This window comes from Callospermophilus lateralis, chromosome 6, assembly GCF_048772815.1.
Source record: "Callospermophilus lateralis isolate mCalLat2 chromosome 6, mCalLat2.hap1, whole genome shotgun sequence".
Taxonomy (NCBI): Eukaryota; Metazoa; Chordata; class Mammalia; order Rodentia; family Sciuridae; genus Callospermophilus; species Callospermophilus lateralis.
The window spans coordinates 3,793,275-3,815,095 of NC_135310.1; the positions used below are offsets into that span (position 1 = coordinate 3,793,275).

The 21,821-nt window shown below is 35.6% G+C and overlaps 1 protein-coding gene across 2 annotated transcripts in view; it reads left to right on the top strand.

The window, feature by feature from the left end:
* Positions 1-21,821, top strand: part of Pde10a (phosphodiesterase 10A) — a 263,627-nt gene that overhangs the window by 165,864 nt on the left and 75,942 nt on the right. For both annotated transcript variants that reach the window (XM_076858046.2, XM_076858047.1), the window contains exons 4-5: positions 9,796-9,916; positions 11,387-11,436. In XM_076858046.2, the coding sequence (XP_076714161.1) occupies positions 9,796-9,916; positions 11,387-11,436 (171 nt within the window). The remainder of the gene's footprint in view (positions 1-9,795; positions 9,917-11,386; positions 11,437-21,821) is intronic.

Below are 21,821 nucleotides of genomic sequence, written 5' to 3' on the forward strand. Positions count from 1 at the left end.
AAAACCTTGTAAGAGTCAGTATTTTTCTACCAATGAGGAGAAAATTTGAATTTTATTTTCCATTCAGGTGAGGCATAAGCTGAAATAAGTAGATTCACTTATTGTCTAAGGGAAGGATCCTGATCAGTCTTTTTCAGGGCAGTTTTTATTAATATTGATTTTCATAGAAGCAGAAATCTAAATTAATGTAGCTGTTTTGATAGCAACTTCTGTCAGTTTCAAAGGCATAGTGTTAAAATGTGGTTCATTGTGAAGGGAAGGAGGCAGCTACTAGAATCAGCTGGAGTGCCCTCCTTCCAGCTGAGGACTGGCTGAGTGAGACCATGTGGGAGTGGGGACTTGTGGGCAAGCACCGAGACGGCTTCTCCTTTTATTTGTATTTTGTTAAATTTAAAAACTTTTAAAATTTGTTCTAATTAGTTATACATGACATTAGAATGCATTTTGACACACCATACATAAATGGACTATAACTTCTCATTCTTCTGGTTGCACTTGATGTAGGATCACACTAGTCATGTAGTCAAACATGCACATAGGATAATAATGTCCTATTCATTCTGCTATCATTCCTACCCTCATACCCCCTTCCCTCCCCTCCGTCTAATCCAAAGTACCTCTCCCCCCCGCCTTATTGTGAATTAGCACCCCCATATCAGAGAAAACATTTGGCCCTTGGTTCTTTTGGATTGGCTTATTTCACTTAGCACAATATTCTCCAGTACCATCCATTTACTGGCAAATGCCATAATTTCATTTTTCCTTTAAGGCTGAGTAATATTTCATCATATAGAACATACCACAATTTATTTATCCCTTCATCTGTTGGAGGGCTCCTTGGTTGGTTCCATAGTTTGAGCTTTTCCTTTTAAATCTCCCCAAACCTACAGATAAAGTTCTTTAAAGTCAGGCTCTGGCCATGAAATGGGCTTTGGCGAGTTCAAGGTAACACTTGAACAAGTACCCAGAGGGCAAGCAGGTATCCACTCATGTGGATTATCAACAGTTCTGTAAGGCTTAGAAGCCAGAGAAACAGGCAGTAGATGTAATGCTCCAGTCAGGCAAAGGGAAATTCTGACATTTTGAATTTTGAAAATCAAAGAGCCCAGTAAGCATTTCCTACCCAGATGGAAGATGTCATCGACCTTACTGAGGAAGACACCACAGGATGCCTTCAAGTAGAGTCCACACTCTTCTTATTATATAGCTTGAAAGATATTCAGGTACTTGAACTTGTGTTTTGTGACAATCTGAAATAAAAATTCCCATCACCAATTATGGATTGCTTGCTTCAGCCTGAACTTTGTTTCAGAGGCTTGGCTGCTAGTTACTAATTGCAAACCTTAGGAACCTCAGATGTTCAGCCGAGTTCATGGCTTCCCAAACCAGTTAGGTGGGAAATGCTTCCCAGTAAATGAACACACTATTCTGCTATATGGAAACTGTGTGTGCAGTTTAATTACTGGAAAATGTTTGTTAGAGATGGTGATGTTTTTACTTAAATCAGAGCCCACGATAGATTAAAAACACGGCCAAAGCCTGTTCTGGATTCCATGATAACAACATGATGATGGTGCATAGAGGAGATGCCTTCTTACTCATCTTGTTCTCTGTGGCAGGAGGCAGAAATCATTTAAGCTAGAAAACACTATCAAATCTTTATGACAAAAGAAGGTTTTTAAATGGAAACTAAGCACATTCCACTTTTGCAAGACTTTAAATTACCACCTGTTCTGTCACATCATTCTTGGCAGCCACAAATCTATAGCGGATTATAGATTTTGAAAATTATTACAACTGAAGAATTGTATTCAGTCCAAACAGATGGCTGGTCCTGGTCCACTAAATCAAAGGCTGTTTAAAGGTCATTGATTTGAGTATATTTCTTCACTCTGTGAAAGAGGATACAAATCCAGTAATAGTGTGGTTATACCTGAAATCTAGTTGCTCCTAGACTTCAGTTCAGTGACTAAAGATGGTAACAAAGGTATCAGAGATGCTTTATTTTTGCCATAAATGTTGCCACTAGCTGATGTTTTCTTGTATATCTGTTTTTCCCCAACAAGGATTTAAACTCCATCAGAGTAGGAGCCATAACGGATAGATACAACAATGCTTCAGATGTTGCTGGGGAGAAGCATCTGTGGGTAAAGGACTTGGGCTGCCTCTTTGACATCCTTCACATTCTCATTACTCAACTGTCCCTGATAGTCATTTTTCTAATAACCATTTAAACTTGCCATGGGTGTTTGCTTTATCAACCAGTGATTTAAAACCATTTTATTTCATGGTTCCCTTTTCCCTAAATTAAATTATTCTTTGAAAAGCCCCTCTTATTTTGCTGGCCTTTTCATCCTAGCCCTTTGAAAATGCTAATATTCTTTAGGAATATTACTTATTGTTTGTGTCCTTGAATTGAGCTGACGTATTTTCAGTGCTCACTTGTTTGTAAAGCACCTGTACTCTTGCTCCCACCACTTTGGGTATGAAATCCTGAGAATAAGCTGGGACCATTCCTGTCCAGTGTTCTGCTTTCTGCTCTTCTGTCTTCACTCTAGTTATGTTCTCCTCTAATTGTCTTCATTTTTTCTAGCTTTCTTTAAGGCACTTCTTCTGAATCTCTGCACTGTGCTTCTTTTAAACATGCTTTACTTCCTCCATATGGTGTGGAGCACAGGAAGTGCTCTCAGGTACATTGCAAAATGGCTGAGGTCAGGTGCTCTTTCTTTTTCTCTTTGTAATGCTGGAATGGGCTTAGGGTGAATATCTACTGATCATATGTTTGCCATTTAGGATTTTAAAGCCTTTTTTTTAAAAAAATTATTTCTTACATACATGACATTAGTGGAATGCATTACATTCATAATTATCCATTCACAGCATGATTTTTCGTAACTCTGTATATAAAGTATTTTCACACCAAATTATGCCATTATACATGAGCTCTCTTATATTTTTCTTTTTGCATTACAATTCTTAATACACCTTTGTAGCACAATTTATCGTATCTCTGTTTGTATATAAGGTATGTTGACACCAAATTCACATCTTCATACATGTATTTTGAATAATGATGATCGTCTCCTTTTTTAAAAGCATTTAGAAAGGGCCAGGGTCATCCTCTGTACTGTTCCTATGCTCTTCTGTTGGAGCCTCCAGAGCTCACAGATCTCTTAAATTGTTTGTATGATTGTTCATGCTTGGAGAAGTAGAGATTTTCAGCCTATGATGTTTGGGTGACTTAAATGGTCCCTATTTATGATTTATTTTGCTATTAAATTTCTAAATCATTCCGATGACTCTGTACTTAAAAAGTCTGGATTAAAAAGTTTGGCAGTTTCTTGCAAAGAAAATGTAAATCTATGTTTACCTTGTGACCCAGGAATTCTACTCTTTGTGTTTGCCTAAGATAATTGAAACTTATGTTTACAAAAGACTTCATCACAGCTTTACTCACAATAGCCCCAACCTGGAAATAGTCACTGGACTCTCCAGCAGCAGCAGGACAGACCAGCAGTGTGCAGTGTCTTCATGCCAAAGAGGGCTGTTAGCCAGATTTTTTAACTGTTGGGTGAGGTGATAACAAATATGGAAATGAAAAATTCTAGAATACACATGTGGTGGATGGATGGTTGGATTCGGAGTGATCAGATTGAGGTCATGGGTTTTAGTTTTTGTATGTGTATATCTAAATGAATAAATGAGCATAAAATCACATATACATGTTTATGTTCACTTGTATGTGTATCTAGATTATGCACCTTAATATGTATGCAGCATGTATGTAAGTGAGAGAAGCTTCTAAGGGGAGAACAGTGAGCATATTTCCATGCAGCTCGTGGAGTTTAGATTCCATTTCTCACTAAAAGAAACTGGAAGCTCTTTGAGCATTAGAAATCACTGATTGAAGGAAGGGCTAGAAAAATATGAGAAGAGGAAACAATGCTGAAGGGGAATCATGAGGATGTTTCAGAAGGATGCAGGAGTTCTCTCTGAGCGGTTCCTGATGGAGCATCAAATTAAATGATGATACTAATAGATAGTGTGTTGCTGAATAAAATAAGAATCTCTGAGTTCATATTCATATGAATGAATCAGTGAAGAAAATAGAAAGCTTCTCTTCCCAATGGAATTCCAAGTAATAAATAGAGAAGAGATGATGGAATTCTAACTTCATCAATTGATTGTATTGCTGTTGGAAATAAAAAAGTAAAAAAGAAAGGCCTCAATCTAATCTTGAGAAAACATCAAACAAATTCAAACTGGTCTGTTTTTTTCAAAAATATCAAGAAACACAAAGAAAACACATTGAGAGATATTAAGGAGACTTAAAAACTAAATATAATGGTTTGGGATTTGAACCTAGACCAGGGAGAAGGGAGAGAGCTAGCTATAAATGAAACTGTTGAGATAGTGGATCAAATGTGAATGGATTTTAAAATTTGCTTATATTGTGGAAGCAATTTCCCGATCATGATAATTTCATTGCAACTATGTAAGAGAATGTTCTTTTGCTTAGGAAATTCACTGAAGTGTTCGAGAGTATAGGAGCACACAATTGCTCTTAAATATTAAAAAAATACTTGTTAATGTTTTGTGGGTGTGTACATATATACATAGAAGTAACAGCTTTATTCATAGAATGTGCAGAGAGAATGATAAGATACCTAAAGCTGTAAACTGTTGGTGCATCTGGGTACCTTAATCTGTTTTCCTGCCGTAGCAGTGTTCCATAGACTGGATGCTTCATAAACAGTAGACATGTTTTACTTATATTTCTGGAGGTTGCAAGTCCAAGATTGAAGTGTCTAGTAAGAGTGCTTCCTGGCTTATGTGCATCTGTCTTCCTGCCGTATTCCCAGGTAGTGGAAGGGGGTGAGGGGGCTCTTTAGAGTCTTTTATGAGGACACTCCTTACCTTCATGAGATCCCATCCTCATGGCCTAATCATCCTCCCCAATGCTCTACCTCCTGATATCATCTTATTGGGATTTAGGATTTCAACATAAGAATTTGTGGGAGAAGGGGACACAAGTATTCAGTTTATAGCACTGGGTAAAAGATATACCGACATTTCTTATACTATTCTTACAGTATTCTATGATTGGAATTATGTCAAAAAAGAAATTTATATATATATATATATATATATATATAACAATTATATATATATATATATGTATATATATATATATATATATATATATATAGAGAGAGAGAGAGAGAGAGAGAGAGAAATATAAAGATCTTTGTCAAATATTAAGGTTTATTCGAGAAGCAAAGTTCCTTTTTATGCTGTTAATCTTTGTCGATTTGTGTCATTTTTTTTTTTCCTAGTGTATTGTTGCCCTTTTGGAACTCTTGGTGCCTGGGGCTAACAGGGGTCATTTGATTCTTAAATTGCCTCTAAATTTTTTTGGCTAAGTGGTCTTTTAATATTTTTTAAACACCCAGTTGACTTTAAGAGTCTAGGAACACTTACTCTCCTGGCTAGAATACCTGTTAGTTTCTTTCTGAACAAAGGATCAATAATACTTCATTGTATCTCATATTACTTCTCCTGAGCCAAAACAAAGACTATCCTCCTGATTCCCAAACTGTTCCTCATGTGGTTCCCTGAAGCACTACAGCAAATTCACAGGGATGATCCAGGATTTATTAAAATTTCATGGGCAGCAATGATATCTGTCTGTCATACTTGACATAGTGCACAGTTTTGGCGTTAGTTGGGAGTTCACTTTTACTTATTTATTTATTTATTTTTGCATTACACAGTTGGGAGTTCACTCTTGATGGCTATAGCCCTTTAGTTGAGATTATCTTTGTGAAGTTATGTTTTCAGTAGTTGTTGAAATAACAGGCAGGTACTGCATGGTATCAGTGTGAAGATGGTTTGGTCCAGTGTGATCTAGGGTTTGGGAAATGGTATAGTGCCACCATACTTTCCCTTGGAATTATATCTCATCTTGAGTAATGAATGTCACAGTTATATCCAGCATAAGCTTTATATGGGTTCTGCGAATAAAGATAGTGAAAGAACTTTTTGAAGGTAAAAGTATCCAAATACAAGTTCTTAACATTAGTTGGTTAAGAATATATCAGTATACTTTTGAAATTAGTATCAGTATTCTTTTGAAATTAGTCAAGACACATAATTGAAAGTTTATTTAATTCAGCTTACTATCTTAGTAAGCTCTATCATGTGGTTTTTGTAAGAAAATCTTAGAAGTGTGTGATTCACATTCATCTCTGTTTCCTCAGACTTCCCTTTCATGGCATTACTAACGAGTAGCAGCATATCCATAAGGCTAATGGCAAACAATAATTATGCTTATCATTGCACATTTGCATGTAAAAATTTTTCCATATTTTACAGTATATTATGGTTTGAATAACTCACTAGCTTTTAATATTTGAGAATTAATATTTTATCCAATAGAATAATAATCTTAGTAAAATATTTTACTATTATAATAATTATGCTATTATAATCACTTAAAATTAGAATTTGAAGCTTAATATAAATAAAAAGTTAAAACCCAGGTCATAGATTATCACAGAAAGTTTGTACTGAAAAGGATTTTAAAGATAATGTAATTCATCCTTCTATTTCTACAGATGAGAAAACATAAAGCCCAGAAACATGAAATGAAATCTCATGATAAATTTCTGTATCCCAGAATGTCTTCTTGCTCTCATTTGTTTGTGAGAATCTATTTCCAAAAGAGTTAGAGAACAGCTGGTTATTGATCTCAGCATCTCTTATAGGACATTACTAAACAGCTTATTCTCAGAATCATCATCTAGTCAGACTTTGGAGACAGACCAACCTGTATATCACTTGCTGAATGATTAATAGCCCCCCTTAAAACCAGCCAAAGCTCCCTTTTCTGACAAGCAAATCAAGGCACTGAGACAATGTGTTTGTTCCTATAGAAGAAATGCTGGGGATAGACTTTGAGGTGTGAAGTCTTCTGCATGCCTGGATGTAGAGGTTCGAGGTCTGGCATTATGACTTTTTCTCTGTTCCTTGGCTCAGCTTTCCTTTTGGGTTAGCTTCATCTTCAAAAGAGCTCTTTCCAAGAACTTTAGGGGAAAATGCAGAACTAGTAGTTCTGATTAGTGGTAAAAAAAGAGAGTAGAGAATAGAGTTACGTTAAAGTAGAATATTTTATCTGGAACTTTTCAAAACTTGGATCTTGTTTATGAATGTCAGAGGAAGCACCATGAGCTTTTGGGACCACACACAGTGCTGGATAGAGGCATCAGAATTCCCAGTGATTTTGGTGTAGAGTCTGCTATAACACTGGTACCTCTGTAAGCCAAGGACCTGGAAAAAGTCTAGAGGTAGCCATTAACTGGAAAGTTATGGCTAACTGTTAGCAAAATAAAGTTTTAGCAATAAAAAATCACAGAACTTATCCAGGACCGGTAATTTATCATGATAATGTCCAACAAAGCAGGCAGCATCCACAAGGCTAAGGGAGGGCAGACTAACCTCTGGGTGCTGCACACAGCAAAGCAGAAAAATGTAGCTGATGTGGGAGCAGAGCGCACAAGCCTGAGAGGCCTGGGCTTAGGGATGCAAGGAGTGGCACCCACTGGTGAGAGCCCAGTAGGGTGGTCATTGAATTCTGAAGTTGGTTATGAAGCACTGGAGTTGCTTGGAAGGTTTCTATTTTGCTGCTTTTTGATCATATTTATTTATGTTTTTCTCTTTACTTGCGAGACTTCTATAAATTTCGCTTTTTCACTCTATTTCTATGTCAAGATTCTTCAGTTTGTATTACCAAAATGTGGTCATCACAGGGTGATAAGAAACCCTCACTTTTGAGATGGACGTAAGTTAAAAGTCCATTGATCCTCTGATCTCTATAAGCCCCTCTGAGTGGTACACCACAGTGGGTGGCATTCGGTGTCTCAAGAATTAGTATCAGCATGAAGCCAGCGTCCAGTGATTCCCCCACCCCACTGACTACCCAGGCAGATGGTTACAGGTCTCTCTGGGGAAGGTAGGAGGAAGATCTGCTTTGTACATTTTGGCTATCTATCAAGATCCTTCTTGAAGTAGACCTTTCTTGATTCAAGCTTTCCAGCCTATGCATTGACTCAGTTCTGGGACTTCGTTGAGGTATTCTGACTTTCTCTTGTGCTCATCAAGTTAGATTTTCCTTCACTTAAGCCAGAACTTTTCTTGGTTGACAAAGGAAAAAACAAAAATAACCCAAAACTTTAGTAGGGTGACCTGTTGAGTTTCAGGGACACCATGATCAAGTAGCTAATACTAAAGATCTCTCCTGGTCAAAGCATTTGATTACAAGTTCATTTCCGTCTGGTGTGTCAATATCTCATCTTGTCTCTGGGCATGAAGTGCTACTACTGAGCCCCTGCCTCAACAAGAACCCATCGTGGTATATTTGGGGAATATGCATGGATGGTAGGAGTTCCCACATTCATTCCTGGTCCCCACCATAGGGCTCTTGATGTGTACCGAGCTTCAGTGAGGGGCTTCTGTAGGATGTAACTAGACAATGGTAAGTTGAATGCTATTCTCATCTTGCTAAGTCTTTGAACTTAGGGCAGTTCTGGCATTTCAAGTTGATTTAGTATAGGCCGCTTGGGGGACAGATTTCAGCCAGCCTAGTGCTACCATCCTGGACTCCACATCTCCACTGTGCATCTGTATAAAAATTGCTTTATTTACTTATTGATTCTCTTCCTACTAGAATGTAAGCTCCTAGAGGACAGAACTTTGGTCTTGTCCACTCTGTGAGGTCTCTAGTGTCTAAGGTGGCTACTCTAATACATGGTCACTTGTCAGGTGATCGACTGATTAGTATTATTTATTTGTTCACTCCACAGATGTGTATTGAGCACGGTGCTAGTGATAGCAAGTAGGAGACCTTTGGGAGTGAGAGGCGTCTGAGTGCTCCAGGAACAGAGAGGTGGCCACGCCTGAGACTGTGAGGGCAGAGAGGAGAATGAGGAGTTAAGAAGGAAGCTTTGGAGGTAGACAGTGACCACATTTTGTGGGGTAGGAGTCCATCATGAGAGAAATCCATCTGTTATCCCCAGCACAATGGGAAGTCCTAGGAGTATTTTAAGCCAAAGGAAACCGAATTTTATTTAATTTTTAAAGTTTATAATGTTTGTTATTTGGAGAATGGTTTAGTAAGGCAAGCTTAGCATCAAGTTGGTGAATGAGAAGACAGTATTTTTCATTATCTTAGAGAAGAAAGTGTAGCTTGCTGCAGGTTAAGGGTGGCTTTTCCCCATAACCTGCTGTTGTCCTTGGAGCTCTACAGTTTGGGGCTATAGCTTTGCTATGGGTTGCTGCAGTGACCACAGCCACAGTGCAAACCTTCCACTCCTGTCCTGAGCCACAGAGATGGGAGCCAGGGGTGGGGCATTGAGTCTCCAGTGCAGTGCCTGTGGAGAGATGTCCTAGCATATTGCTCTGTCTTGCTGAGCAAACTGTTGTATTATTTTACTAATCAAGTTGCTGATATTTATAAAAATTCAGAAATGAACTTATAATTTCACATTGGATATTTTAATATAAGTAAGTAATTTAGATGCAGTTTATAGGTGAGTCTAAATAAGTCTTAAGGATTTGAAAATATTCATTTTATATTATAGATTATATTTAAATCATACTGTATAATTATAAAGTATGACAAACAGCTAGTGTTTTAAGTTATATATATGTGCATTAGTTGCGTATTTTATAAACTAAGGGATTTTTATTCTATTGTATTAAACTATTCCCTTTATTTTTGTTATGTTTTATTCAAAGTACCAAGATACAAATATGCAGGGAGTCGTGTATGAGCTGAACAGCTATATTGAGCAGCGGTTGGACACAGGAGGAGACAACCAGTTGCTCCTCTATGAATTGAGTAGCATAATCAAAATAGGTAAGAAATATTTTATATTCCCTGGGGAAATTTTGACCAAATTTGACCAAATATTCTTTTCTTACATTACCCAAACTGGCAGAAAATAACTAAAAGGGTGATGGAAGTCATTCATTTGCTTTTTTACCGGACTAAGTAATAAAAATATTTTATTATGAAACATCAAGCCTAAAAAATTCCTAAATCATCTGATTTCAAATAAGTATCTATCTGATGCATGAATTAAATATACTATGATTTTAATTAATACCAAGTTTTCTTTGGAAAGTATTGTTTATTGAACTAAGTGACATATTTATAAAGGAAACCACTAATTTTTAAAGGAAACAAGCATTTTAAACTTATTTGGGTATATCCTAGATAATCAGTGGTTTACTTTGGGAATGAATGGGGAAGTTGTATCAGAAAAGTAAGATTTTAGAAGGGTGCACTTTTTTTAGGACATGACTTTTTAGGATACCCACTATGAAAATTGAATCTTTTGAGTTTTATTTGGAAGTGAGAATGCTGATGACATAATAATAGTAATGTTTATCATACTTAACCCTGTGCCAAACATCTCCCCATGCAGACTCCATGCACAAACTTTGGTTCTCATGATCGCCTCATGAGGTCATTTCTGTTCTTATCCCCATTATCCTAATGAAGAAGCCATGGGACAGAAGTTAGGTGTTTTTCCCAAAGACACAGAGAAAAAAAGGAGTTAATAGAGGGTTTAAATTTAGGCCATCCCTGAACCGATGGGTGTGGTGACACATGTCTGTAATCCCAGAGGTCCAGAGGGTGAGACACGATGGTGAGTTCAAATACAGCCTCAGCAAAAGTGAAGTGCTAAGCAACTCAGTGAGACCCTGTCTCTAAATAAAATACAAAAATAGAGCTGGAATATGGTTCAGTGGTTGAGTGCCCCTGAGTAGTTCAATCCCCAGAACCAAAAAAAAAAAAAAAAAAAAAAAAAGAATTAGGTAGTCCCTGAAAGACTGAATGTTATTCCTTGCTGTGGTGATTGCTTCAATGACATGAAGCGATTTTAGATCTATTATGTTCATGTCAGTGGATATGTAGATGTGTACACCCCTTTTGGTTGATGCTTATTTCAGTAATTCAGTATTGTGACTATCACCATTAGTATTTATAATACTTTAAAAATTAAATACAATTCTTGAATTTAAAAAATGTTCTGTGGAAATTCTGAATATTTAAAGTTCAAAGTACATTATTGCACGGCATGTTGCCTGCTGTATGCCTTTGAAGATGTCACTTAGTGTTGCAGTCACTGATGAGGAGTATGTGGAGATACCCTGTTATTGAGAGAAGCCATATATGGCTTTGTCCCTTCAGTGCATGACCCTGGTCATGTTAACAGATACACTCAACAGGCTCACATCTGAGTCACACTATAGAGAATTATTCATACATGTTATATTCTTCCACTGAGATTAGTTTCTTCCTTTTTTATTACTTTGGCAGCCACAAAAGCTGATGGATTTGCACTGTATTTCCTTGGAGAGTGCAATAATGTAAGTATCTATATTAAATTTTGGTGCTCTAGATGATATCATAAGCTCTTTATTAAAAAACTATTGTATTACAAACAACAGACATGTCATAATTAAGTATTAAAACAATCGTATTTTAATTTTTAATGTGGTTAGTATCAGTCAAGAATGACATGATATTCTTCATAAAATCTTGAAATTAATTAATTTACTTATGTATCAATTTTTGCCTTGTAGTGTCCCATATCATGCATGACTTGTAAAGATTTTGTGTTTTATACAAAAGTCATTTCAGCATTGTGGGCTATGGTGCCATACAAGAGGGCCTGTGCCCTTGGCATTCATGGTCCACAGTGGAATGAATTGGGAGCAGAAGTTGAACATGGTCTGTGTGGTGTTTACGGGGTAAAAGACAGCTCTGTAAGAGCACAGGAAGAAGCTCCTGGTCTGGGTCTGAGTGGCTGTGGCTGTGCTTCAGGGCATTCAGCCCTTGAGGAGTGAGTCTCAGCTGTGGCTCTTCTGAATCTCTGCTCTTCTTTAGGTGGAAAACAGCCCACTGTCAAATGCAACTCATACAGGCACTCTCAAAAGCATCTCAAGATGTTTAGTTACTGGTATTTGATTTTAAGTACCTTAAAATCAGGTACTTAACATTTTAGCATAATCTTAGTCAATAATCTTTTGTTTTCAGTTTAAAATGCACTTATAAATTTATTGGACATTTACTGTGTATTTTTTATATGGTAGGCACTATTATCTGAGATTTGGGATGAATTTTTAAAATAAAGATACCTGTATTGTCAAATAATCAAAATACTATTGACATGTAACATGTATATAGGAATAGAGAAGATAGTGTACTAAGATCTCTAATAATAATATTGAGTAATATAATAATACAAAGAGTGAATATACTATGTATACAACCAGAGATATGAAAAATTGTGCTCTATATGTGTAATAAGAATTGTAATGTGTTCTGCTGTCATATATAAATTAAAAAATTTACATTAAAAATACAAAGAGTGAAAGTAATTGCATAAAATATATGGACTGATTGAATTAACTTGTAATTCTTCATTCCACAACCATTGTTTCCCCTGGTATTACAATCACTTCCTAAAGCTTGTTATCCTACAGGATTCAAAGATTCTGTAGGGCAAGGACTTCTGCCAGCCAATGTTATCATTCCTCTAGCACCTCTCTGGGAGCCTTTCACAGAAGCAGTTGGACAAGAACATTTATTAAATTGTATTACTCAGATTTACTACCACTTCCAAGCACTTTAACCTGTATTTTAGACAGCAGCAGTATTATTTTAAAGTGGCAAACCTACAAAAGCAACAAGTGGATATTACTCTTCCCTGTTAAAAATTTATTTCAAAAATTTGTTGAGGGCTTATTTATTTTTATAATTCAAATTAAATTTATTTTAACAGGTGCATAAAGACATGAAACTAAAGCTATTAATGAGGTACCATGTGATGTTTCAATACATGTATACATTGTGTAATGTTTAAATCAAGTTAAATATATCTTATCTTCTCAAACCTTTATCACCCCTTTTTGGTGAAAGTATTCAAAATCTTTTCTTTTGGCTTTTGGAGTATGTGTCGTTCTCTGCAGTCGCCCTGCTGTATCTTACCCTGTCCCACTTAGTTCCCCTGCTCAGCCTCTCCCATCCTCTGAGAACCACTGTTCTGCTCTCAACTTCTAGGAGGTCAGCTCTTGGAGAGTCCTTGGGAGACCATACAGACCTTTCTGTGCCTGGCTTATTTAAGAATTTCTCTTAGAAAATTATACAATTTTCCATTATTTTTACGATTGACTCACTGAAATCACGGGCCTTCATGTCTTACTGCTCTTTCTGAGATGGCCTGCAGGGCTGCCTGTGCTGTCTCCCTTGAATCAGCCCTTCTTCAGATCAGGGTGGACAGGTGAGACAAAACTCATCTGTTTTTTTTCTTTGCTAAATCTGGACCTTGAACTCCGAGACCCTACTTGTTCACCTCACAGAACTGGTGAGAGCCATGAAAATGAGCCTGCTGTTGCAGGGCAGCTCCCTTCTCAGCCCATCCTTCTTTGATCAGGAGCTGGTCCTGTAGAACACCCCTCAGAGAGGTCTGCTAGGAGGAAGTCTCTTCCTTCCATCTGTCTAAATATATCTTTATTTCTTGCACTCTCTTGAGATATGCTTTTGGTAGAGTTCGGGTGGGTGAATTGTATCTTGGAAACTGACTCTCAAAGGGATTCTGTTTGTTGTGATTAGTTTCAGTTCTTCCATCATAGCTTTTATATTCCCTAGATACATTTTCAAGCTTTCCTCTGCTTCTTGGAATTGTAGTTTTTGAAGTATATTAACGGTATCTCTGTCATATTTCTTCCAAGTTACAGTTTCTTGCCTTCATTTCTTTCTCCTTGTATGCATGGTATGTTATTTATTTGCTCATGTGTTTCATGGTCTCTCTCTATCCCTCCCTCTCTCCCTCTCTTTCCTCATCTCTCCCCACCCCCTTTTTTCCTTTATCTTTTCTTTCTTTTCTTTCTTTCTTTCTTTCTTTCTTTCTTTCTTTCTTTCTTTCTTTCTCTCTTTCTTTCTCTCTTTCTCTCTTTCTTTCCTTCCTTTCCTTCCTTTCCTTCCTTTCCTTCCTTTCCTTCCTTTCCTTCCTTTCCTTTCTTTCCTTCCCAGGGATTAAATTCAAGGGCACTTAACCACTGAGCCACATCTCCAGCCTATTTTGTATTTTATTTAGAGACAGGTCTCATGAGTTGCTTAGTACCTCACTTTTGCTGAGGCTGGCTTTGAACTTGCGATCTTTCTGCCTCAGTTTCTGGAGCAGTGTGCCACCAAGCCCTGTAATTAATCAATCAATCTTAATCTCTCTCTCTCTCTCTCTCTCTCTCTGTCTCTCTGTCTCTCTGTCTCTCTGTCTCTCTCTGTCTCTCTCTGTCTCTCTCTGTCTCTCCTGGAAATCATGTTCTTCCTTGAGCTTTTTAAATGGATACTTGCTTTGAAGTTCCACTCTGCTTCATTCCAGTGATAGATACATTTGTTTCTACTATTTGTTTCTACTAGTCACTGAAGATAGCATCTAGAAACATTTTAAATGATCTGGTTAGGATTTTTTTCAGATTAAAAGTGGTATGTATTTAAGTCTTGAATCAACATGATGCATAATTTTAAATTTCCCCAAGGAGATTTTTATTTTCCTTCTAGTACTGATATCAAGATCGTATTGTTTCCTTGCATTGCTTTGCAGTGGTAAGCGTGTTTATCCTTCTGCTGAAGCTGGTCTTGTGCTGGTGTCTCCGAGGAGACTTCCTGCATAGAAAGGTCCCAGTTTCTGTCTTGTCTCCTACCCACCAGGGAGTACTCTGTGGGGAGGATCAATGTGTATCTGTGATCTGGTTCATACCCTCAAGAAACACCAGCTTCCAGGTTTGGCTATCTTATAGAGTTCTTTTATTTACTTGCTTTTAGAATTCTGTGGATTCCTTTCATATGCCTCAGATTAGGGATATTTTAAAGTATTTGTAAAATGTATTTTATCTAGCCTCTAAGTAATTTTAAAATTTATTTTTTTCAAGAGGGTCATTAATCCATATTGCTTGGAATAGAAGTTGATATACTTCTAAAGTGCATGTTAACCATATTAAATAAATATATAGACTTTTTTTTTTTGCACGAGTGAGCTGATAAGTATACATTTTTTACGCTTTTTTTTTTTACATGAAAGGCAACATTATAGATCATTATCAATCTTTTAAAAATGTCCTCTGGATTTTAAATTACTACTAGGAAATCTGTCTTAACCCAAATTTCAAATAAAAAATTTTAGGTTTGTACCAAATTATAGTAAACCTAATATGTTGATGTTATGATTTTAGTCTGTATTAACAAATGCCAGTAGTTAAGAACAAGATTCGAAGAATTGTAAAATTCTTGCACTTACAAGAATTTAAATTTTTTTTCATAAATCAGTCAAATAATTTTTAAATTAAACTAACTCATAAAAAGTACTAAAAACATTTATGATTGTGGAACTCATTATATAATTACAACAAAATCATAAGTCATAGACCCAGCTGTTAAAAAAAAAAAAACAAAAAAAACCTTTTAGGATCAAAAACAAAACAAGCTGGGTATGGTGGTGTATGTCTGTAATCCCAGCAGCATAGGAGGCTGAGGCAGGAGGACCTCAAGTTTAAAGCCAATCTCAGCAATTTAGTTAGACCCTAAGCAACTTAGCAAGACTCTGTCTCAGAATAAAAAATAAAAAGGGCTGGGGTTGTAGATCAGTGGGTCCCTGGATTCGATCCCTAGTACCCGAAGGAAACAAAACTATCTTCTACTACAGGAAAACACAGGTACAAGAAAAGCAGAGGCCAGTGACAATATTAAACTCAAGCATTAACTTAGAGAAGAAGATCTCTTCTATGTATTAAAGGTTTAGCATTCAATGAAGGTAGAGCTATAATGAAATTTGTGCCCTAGATATTTTGTGGATTAAGATTTATGAAGCAGAACAATCCAAGAAAACAAACCAAGAAAAATGGATGGAAGTACAATAGTATTTTTAGTTTCTGACAGATGATAAATAAGATGAGAAGGAGGTTACTAATGTCATCACTTAGGTTTATTAAAATAGCATATATGGTAAATAGTATGGTATTTTAGAATTTGCCAACTTGGTCTTTTCTGGACTTGTCCCCTAACTCTGATGCACTTATTCTATTTAAGAGTTCTTAGGATTTCTACATGGCTAAAAGCAAAGGAAAAGCAATTTTGGAAATTAAATAATATACTAAGTAATTCCTTGTGCAAAGAAAAGTGCCAAATATATTTAATTGAATATTTAGAGAGTAATATTTGATAAAATTAATTATGGTATTTTGAAATCTCTGAATAAATTGTTCACAATGGAAAATATATGTATACTTAAGCTGTTAAGCATTTTATATGTACATTTGAAATATTAATAAATAAGAGAACAAAAAATAAGTTGATTGATTATGTCAAAACATTTTAGGGGGCTACCACACGGAAGGCACTATTCTAGGCACTAAAGAATCTCTACTCTCTTGGAGTTTATGCATTTAACCTTGGAGAGAAAAAAATAAAATCCAGATAAGCCCAAATATCTTAGATAACATAGACAAACCGTTAACTAAAAGAGAGAAGGCATGATTATACATTTATTAAAAAGAGTAAAACAATAGATATAGTGGAAATGATTAATTTTTAGGGGATATTTGCACCAATAAATGTAAAAATATAGGACAGTTTTCAGGGAACATATAAATTGCTCCATCTGTTACAAATAACAATGCAAACCTTAATAATCTAGTGCCTGAGGAACAAGGTGAAAACAGTGTTATAACATCACCTTTCTAAAACCAGTAGGACATTTATTACACGGGCTGTGTTTGAGCAGCAGCTGCGGTGCGGCCCTGTGCCAAGTCAGGGTGACCCTGGCAAACCAGACGTTCTCAGTTCCTGAACCCACACTGCCCCCGTGTTGCTGAGTAGCCCTCTGGAATGCTTGTGCACACCACACTGTTTCAAAACCTGTACAGAGAAGGATTGCTTCCCATGAAGCAATCACTTTTGGTTCTGGATTTGGGAATGTATTCACCATTTTAAAACTGTGAGCTTGGCAGATTCTTAAACTTGACAAAACTTAATATTCTCTATTGCTTCAGTGTTATATCAAGGATGCTGTTTGTTCAACAAATCATTTTAAACAAATGCTAAGTACAAAAAAAAAACTGTGCTAAACTGCTGAGCATATAAATATAAATAAAAACTCACTGCTCTGCCCCCAAATGTATAACCAGTACGGGAGAGAAAGAAATCAGCAGTTAACCAGCACATGGTCCTACATGCTAACAGTGAGCAGTTCATGGTGGGTGCACTGGGGTCTTAAATATGAAGGGGTTGTATCATGTAAAAACAGACTGAATGATGAGCTAATATCTGAGTGTGTATTTGAAGACCTCTCACAAAGTAGATAAGAAGAGGGCAAAAGAAAGTATTTGAGAAATCTGGAGCTATTCAAAGAAAGGATATTGTTTTGTATCTGGACACATAACAGTGTTTGACATAAACGAGGTACCCTTGAGATATGTTTTGAACAAAAATAATTTTCTATAATTAAATTTTTGCTTCAGTTTTAATATTTTTGTTCATTTATGCGGAGTCACACAGTCCAATATCATCTATTCCATATATGATTTATATCATCAGTATACTTTCTCTTGTGTTATCCATGAGTTGCTTACAAAAGCCATAAACTGTGTGAACTCTTAAAAATTTCAATTTAAAAGGCCACTGAAAGTTTTTCATATATTGATTATTTTTAAGTAACCTCTCCCTAATTTATAGGGTTTATTATTTAGCTTAGTTTAACAGTTGTTATTCTTTAAAAATTTGTGAACGTGAACAATTAGATGCCTGCAAAACCCCTAGATTCATAGACTATTAAGCTAAAAGAGACACTTGAAAATAATCAAATTTTTTCGTTTTGTTAATGAGTTAACCAAGGTATCTAGTACAGTTAAGTGACTGTCCAGATTCATACAGCTCCTAGTCAAAACCTGAAGTCTTTTCTGGAGTGTGATTCCAGAGGCTTTATTCCAAAGTTTCTGTGCCTTTCACAAAGACCAGATGTGCTCTTTCTACTCCAATACATACCTCTTCTAACTGCGTAGACTTTTTCGCTTTTATATTACTTTATTATTATTATTCCAAGACTGGGAAGAATACATTTCAATTAGTTTTTGGGATACAAATTAGAAAAACAAAAACCAAAAAACAACAAAAAAAGGAGAGCAAAGGAATCCAAATTTATCTGTAACAATTTTAAAAAGTTGCCTGAAAATATTGCATTCTTTGTACATAGAGCTGGTAGCCTATAGTAATTGTGTGATTTTTTTTTCAACTACATAATAAACTCTAGCAGGTCTATTTTTAAGAACTGTGCAAAATTAACTGTCCATATTTCAAAACCAGATAAGAGTCGGGGAGGAGTTGCTCACAGTCAGTCATAGGCACAGAATCTATATTTGTTTACTATCCAGTGCCATCTAGTGTCTATTAGGGAAAATAACAGTATATGTGTGTGTGTGTGTATATATATATATATATATATATATATATATATATATATATATTTTTTTTTTTTTTTTCCTTCTTAAAATAATATTTCTAAAATTTAACTGGTGGGGAGTGGAAGTAAAATGAAATTTTGTGAAGTGATCTTTGAATTGTGTATGGAAAAAAAGATGCCAGCATATGTTTATCAGGTGAAACATCAGATTTTCCCATTTCATTTAAAAATGGATCTTGTAGATAAATTGGACATTATGAACATATGTACATGAGAGTTTTACCATGTTACAAAATGTTGTTTGGTGATATTCTCATTTATCCTCCTATGAAAATAATGAGTATAACATTTTTTGTTATCTTTTTGATCTGAATATCGCATTCAAATCCTTATTCAAAAATTATTTTGACTGATTTTGAAAAGTGAACTCCCCATCTCCTTTGTGAAATTTTTAAAGAATTTATTTACAGTCATTATTAATGCATTAATGCAGACTCTTCACCAATGAAAAATGCAAAATATATATCATATAAAGTAAATTATGATTATTTTGAAATATTAAGAACTGAGGTGAGATTTGCCTTGCCAAATCAGAAAATTTATTTTTAAATTATAGTAACTTAAACAGTGTGTTACACAAATGAAATTGTCTAGTGATAGAGAATTGAGAGTTCAAAACAAACCCACGTGTATGTGAAGATTCAGTGTGTGTCAAATGCGCTAGTTTGTTAATGCGAAAAGGCAACTGTTCAATATGTGGCTTTCCATTGGACAATTTCTGTGAAATAAATAAAGGTATATTTAATCAGCTTTTTCCCAACCCTGAATATATGTAATAGTCAGCCCTGATTTAGAGGTTCATTATTGATTGGTATTTTGAATTTGTTGACTACCTATAATTTCTTTCAACAACAAAAACCGTAAAGGTTGTGTTGTGCCAAAACATGTGAATAATCATGTGAATAATCATGTGAATAACCAGTGAATAATCCTCAATAATAACCAGTGAATAACCCTCAGTCAGAACTGACAGGAGATGTTGAACAGGTGAAGTGTACTAAAGAAAGAAAGAAAAAAAAAGAGTAGGGAGCCACTAATACAAAGAGAGTGTGTAGGTATGGAAACGCACCAGAGCCAGGTGTGTGTTCCTAGGCTACCCCTCATTTTCCCTTCTGCCAGAGATTTTGGCATTTAAATTGCAGTGTTTTCAATATTCTGTTAACAGTGCCTCTCAGATCTTCATTGGTAACATTTCTGTTTTATAAATATACGAACAGAACAGAAATTATGAACTTATTAGCAAAACAAGTAGAATTGTTTACTTTTTGATAATTTGTTATCTGCATGGAGAAGATGCAGGTATAGGACAGAACTGAAAGATTTTTCAACCTTTCATTTCCAGCAAGCCTAAAAATCTATGAAATGGCTTCCCACATACCCTGCAGTACAGTTTTTGCTTATCTATTTCTTGTGCTTCCTATAGAAACCCTACGTAGAGGCAGAGAGTGTATTATAATATTAAATAAATGCTTATTTAATAATTTTAGGAATGTATAATATATTCTACCATTTTTTAATTATGTAGTTGAGTATAACTTGAATATACAGCTAAATTTGAACTTAAAGACTGAAGGCTGAGTCATCCAAAAGCGATGTGTGTTACATATCTTCAAACAAACAGAGCCAACACCATGACTGAAAGAACCAAAAAATAAAACCAAAGCTACTGTTGGAAGCTTTCTGCAGATTGTGTTTTCCATTATTGTTCATAGGACATTCTTCATTAAGAGTTATCTGAACCCCTCAGTTCAATTTAAGTGCATTTCCTGCAATTTTGTATTTGGTAGAGAAAAGGAACAGTTGCTCAGCATCCTTCTCATAACTAACTTTCTCACAGTTTGAGAAAATATTGGCAATACTGTTTTTTTTTCAGGTTAACCTTAGCATTTTTGGAGTGAATAGTAACCTGATGCCACCACACCACATATAGCCTTGTAGTTTTTTTCTTGCAACCATTTCTTCTTCCTGCTCCTGAATCCTTTTTCTATCCTCCTCTCACTTGTAAGAAAGGATGACACCTGGCTTGTATTTGGCCAATGATAAACAGAAATCTAATCATAGTCTCACTTCTTCTTTGCCACACATATATTGGTGTATAATGGAATTATATTAACTTTAAAAACAGTGGCACTGATTACTAGTCTTTTAAAAAATGAATAAGGTAAAACTTTATCATCTCTTTAGATTTTTGATATCTAAGCCGTGTTCTTAAATACATAAAGTTTAATCCTATTTAGAAGACCAATTTAAATATATTTTTCACATGCATTGTATTTAATAGCAAGTACTCTTTAAGCACAGTCCTAATTCTTGTGAATATAAGTATTTTGAATTTATGCACTGGTCCTTTTTAATGGTACAACATTTAAAGCTGCCAGGGTTAATTCTAAATTTTGCTTTCCTGTTCCCTACTGACTCAGCCAAAGAGCTCAGGTCTATAGGGCTCATTCTCCTGTGATTGAAAGATACCCAAAGAAAGAGTTTTTAATATTAGAGAGTTTAAAAACTACTTCTCTGATAAATTATTAAGAGTGTTTAGGGATGGAGTTGTGGCTCAGTGGTAAAGCAGTTGCCTAGAATATGTGGGACACTCGGTTTGATTCTCAGCACCACATATAAATAAATAAAAATAATAAAGGTCCATTGACAGCTAAAAAATATTTTTAAAAAGCATTTAGCTCAGTGTCTCACCCTTAGAACTACCTCAGTCACAGTAAATAGTTGTAGGAGTGTGTTTAGGTTAAGGGGATCCTCTGGTACCTTCTGCTGCCAGTCTTTAATCATTAAGTTACAACAGTCCAATCAAGAGGAGGGTAAATAAAGTGTAGGGGCAGTTTACCTGAACCTTAGCATCTTTGGAGTGAGTAGTAACCCTGATGCCACCACACTACTACACTGCCTGCCAATCCTAGATGAGTTCTTTTGATTATCAGTTAACAATCTAAAAATGTGATTGGATTTTATCAAAATAAATGATCTTTAGTATTTTAAAATGGATTTATTTTTTAAAAACTGCTTTCCACTCAGTCATTTGGAAAGACTGCCAAGATTGGTTTTTCAGAGAAGGGCAGATTTTTCATTGAGACTATTCTGAATCTATAATTTTTTAGGATAGTCAGTTTAAGCAATGTGAATAATTGAACCTTAAAAAAATCTTGGAAAGAAATGATAATGATAAATAAGGAAATGATATTGATAATGAAAAATGTAACCAAACCCCTTGCTGCTGATCTATCT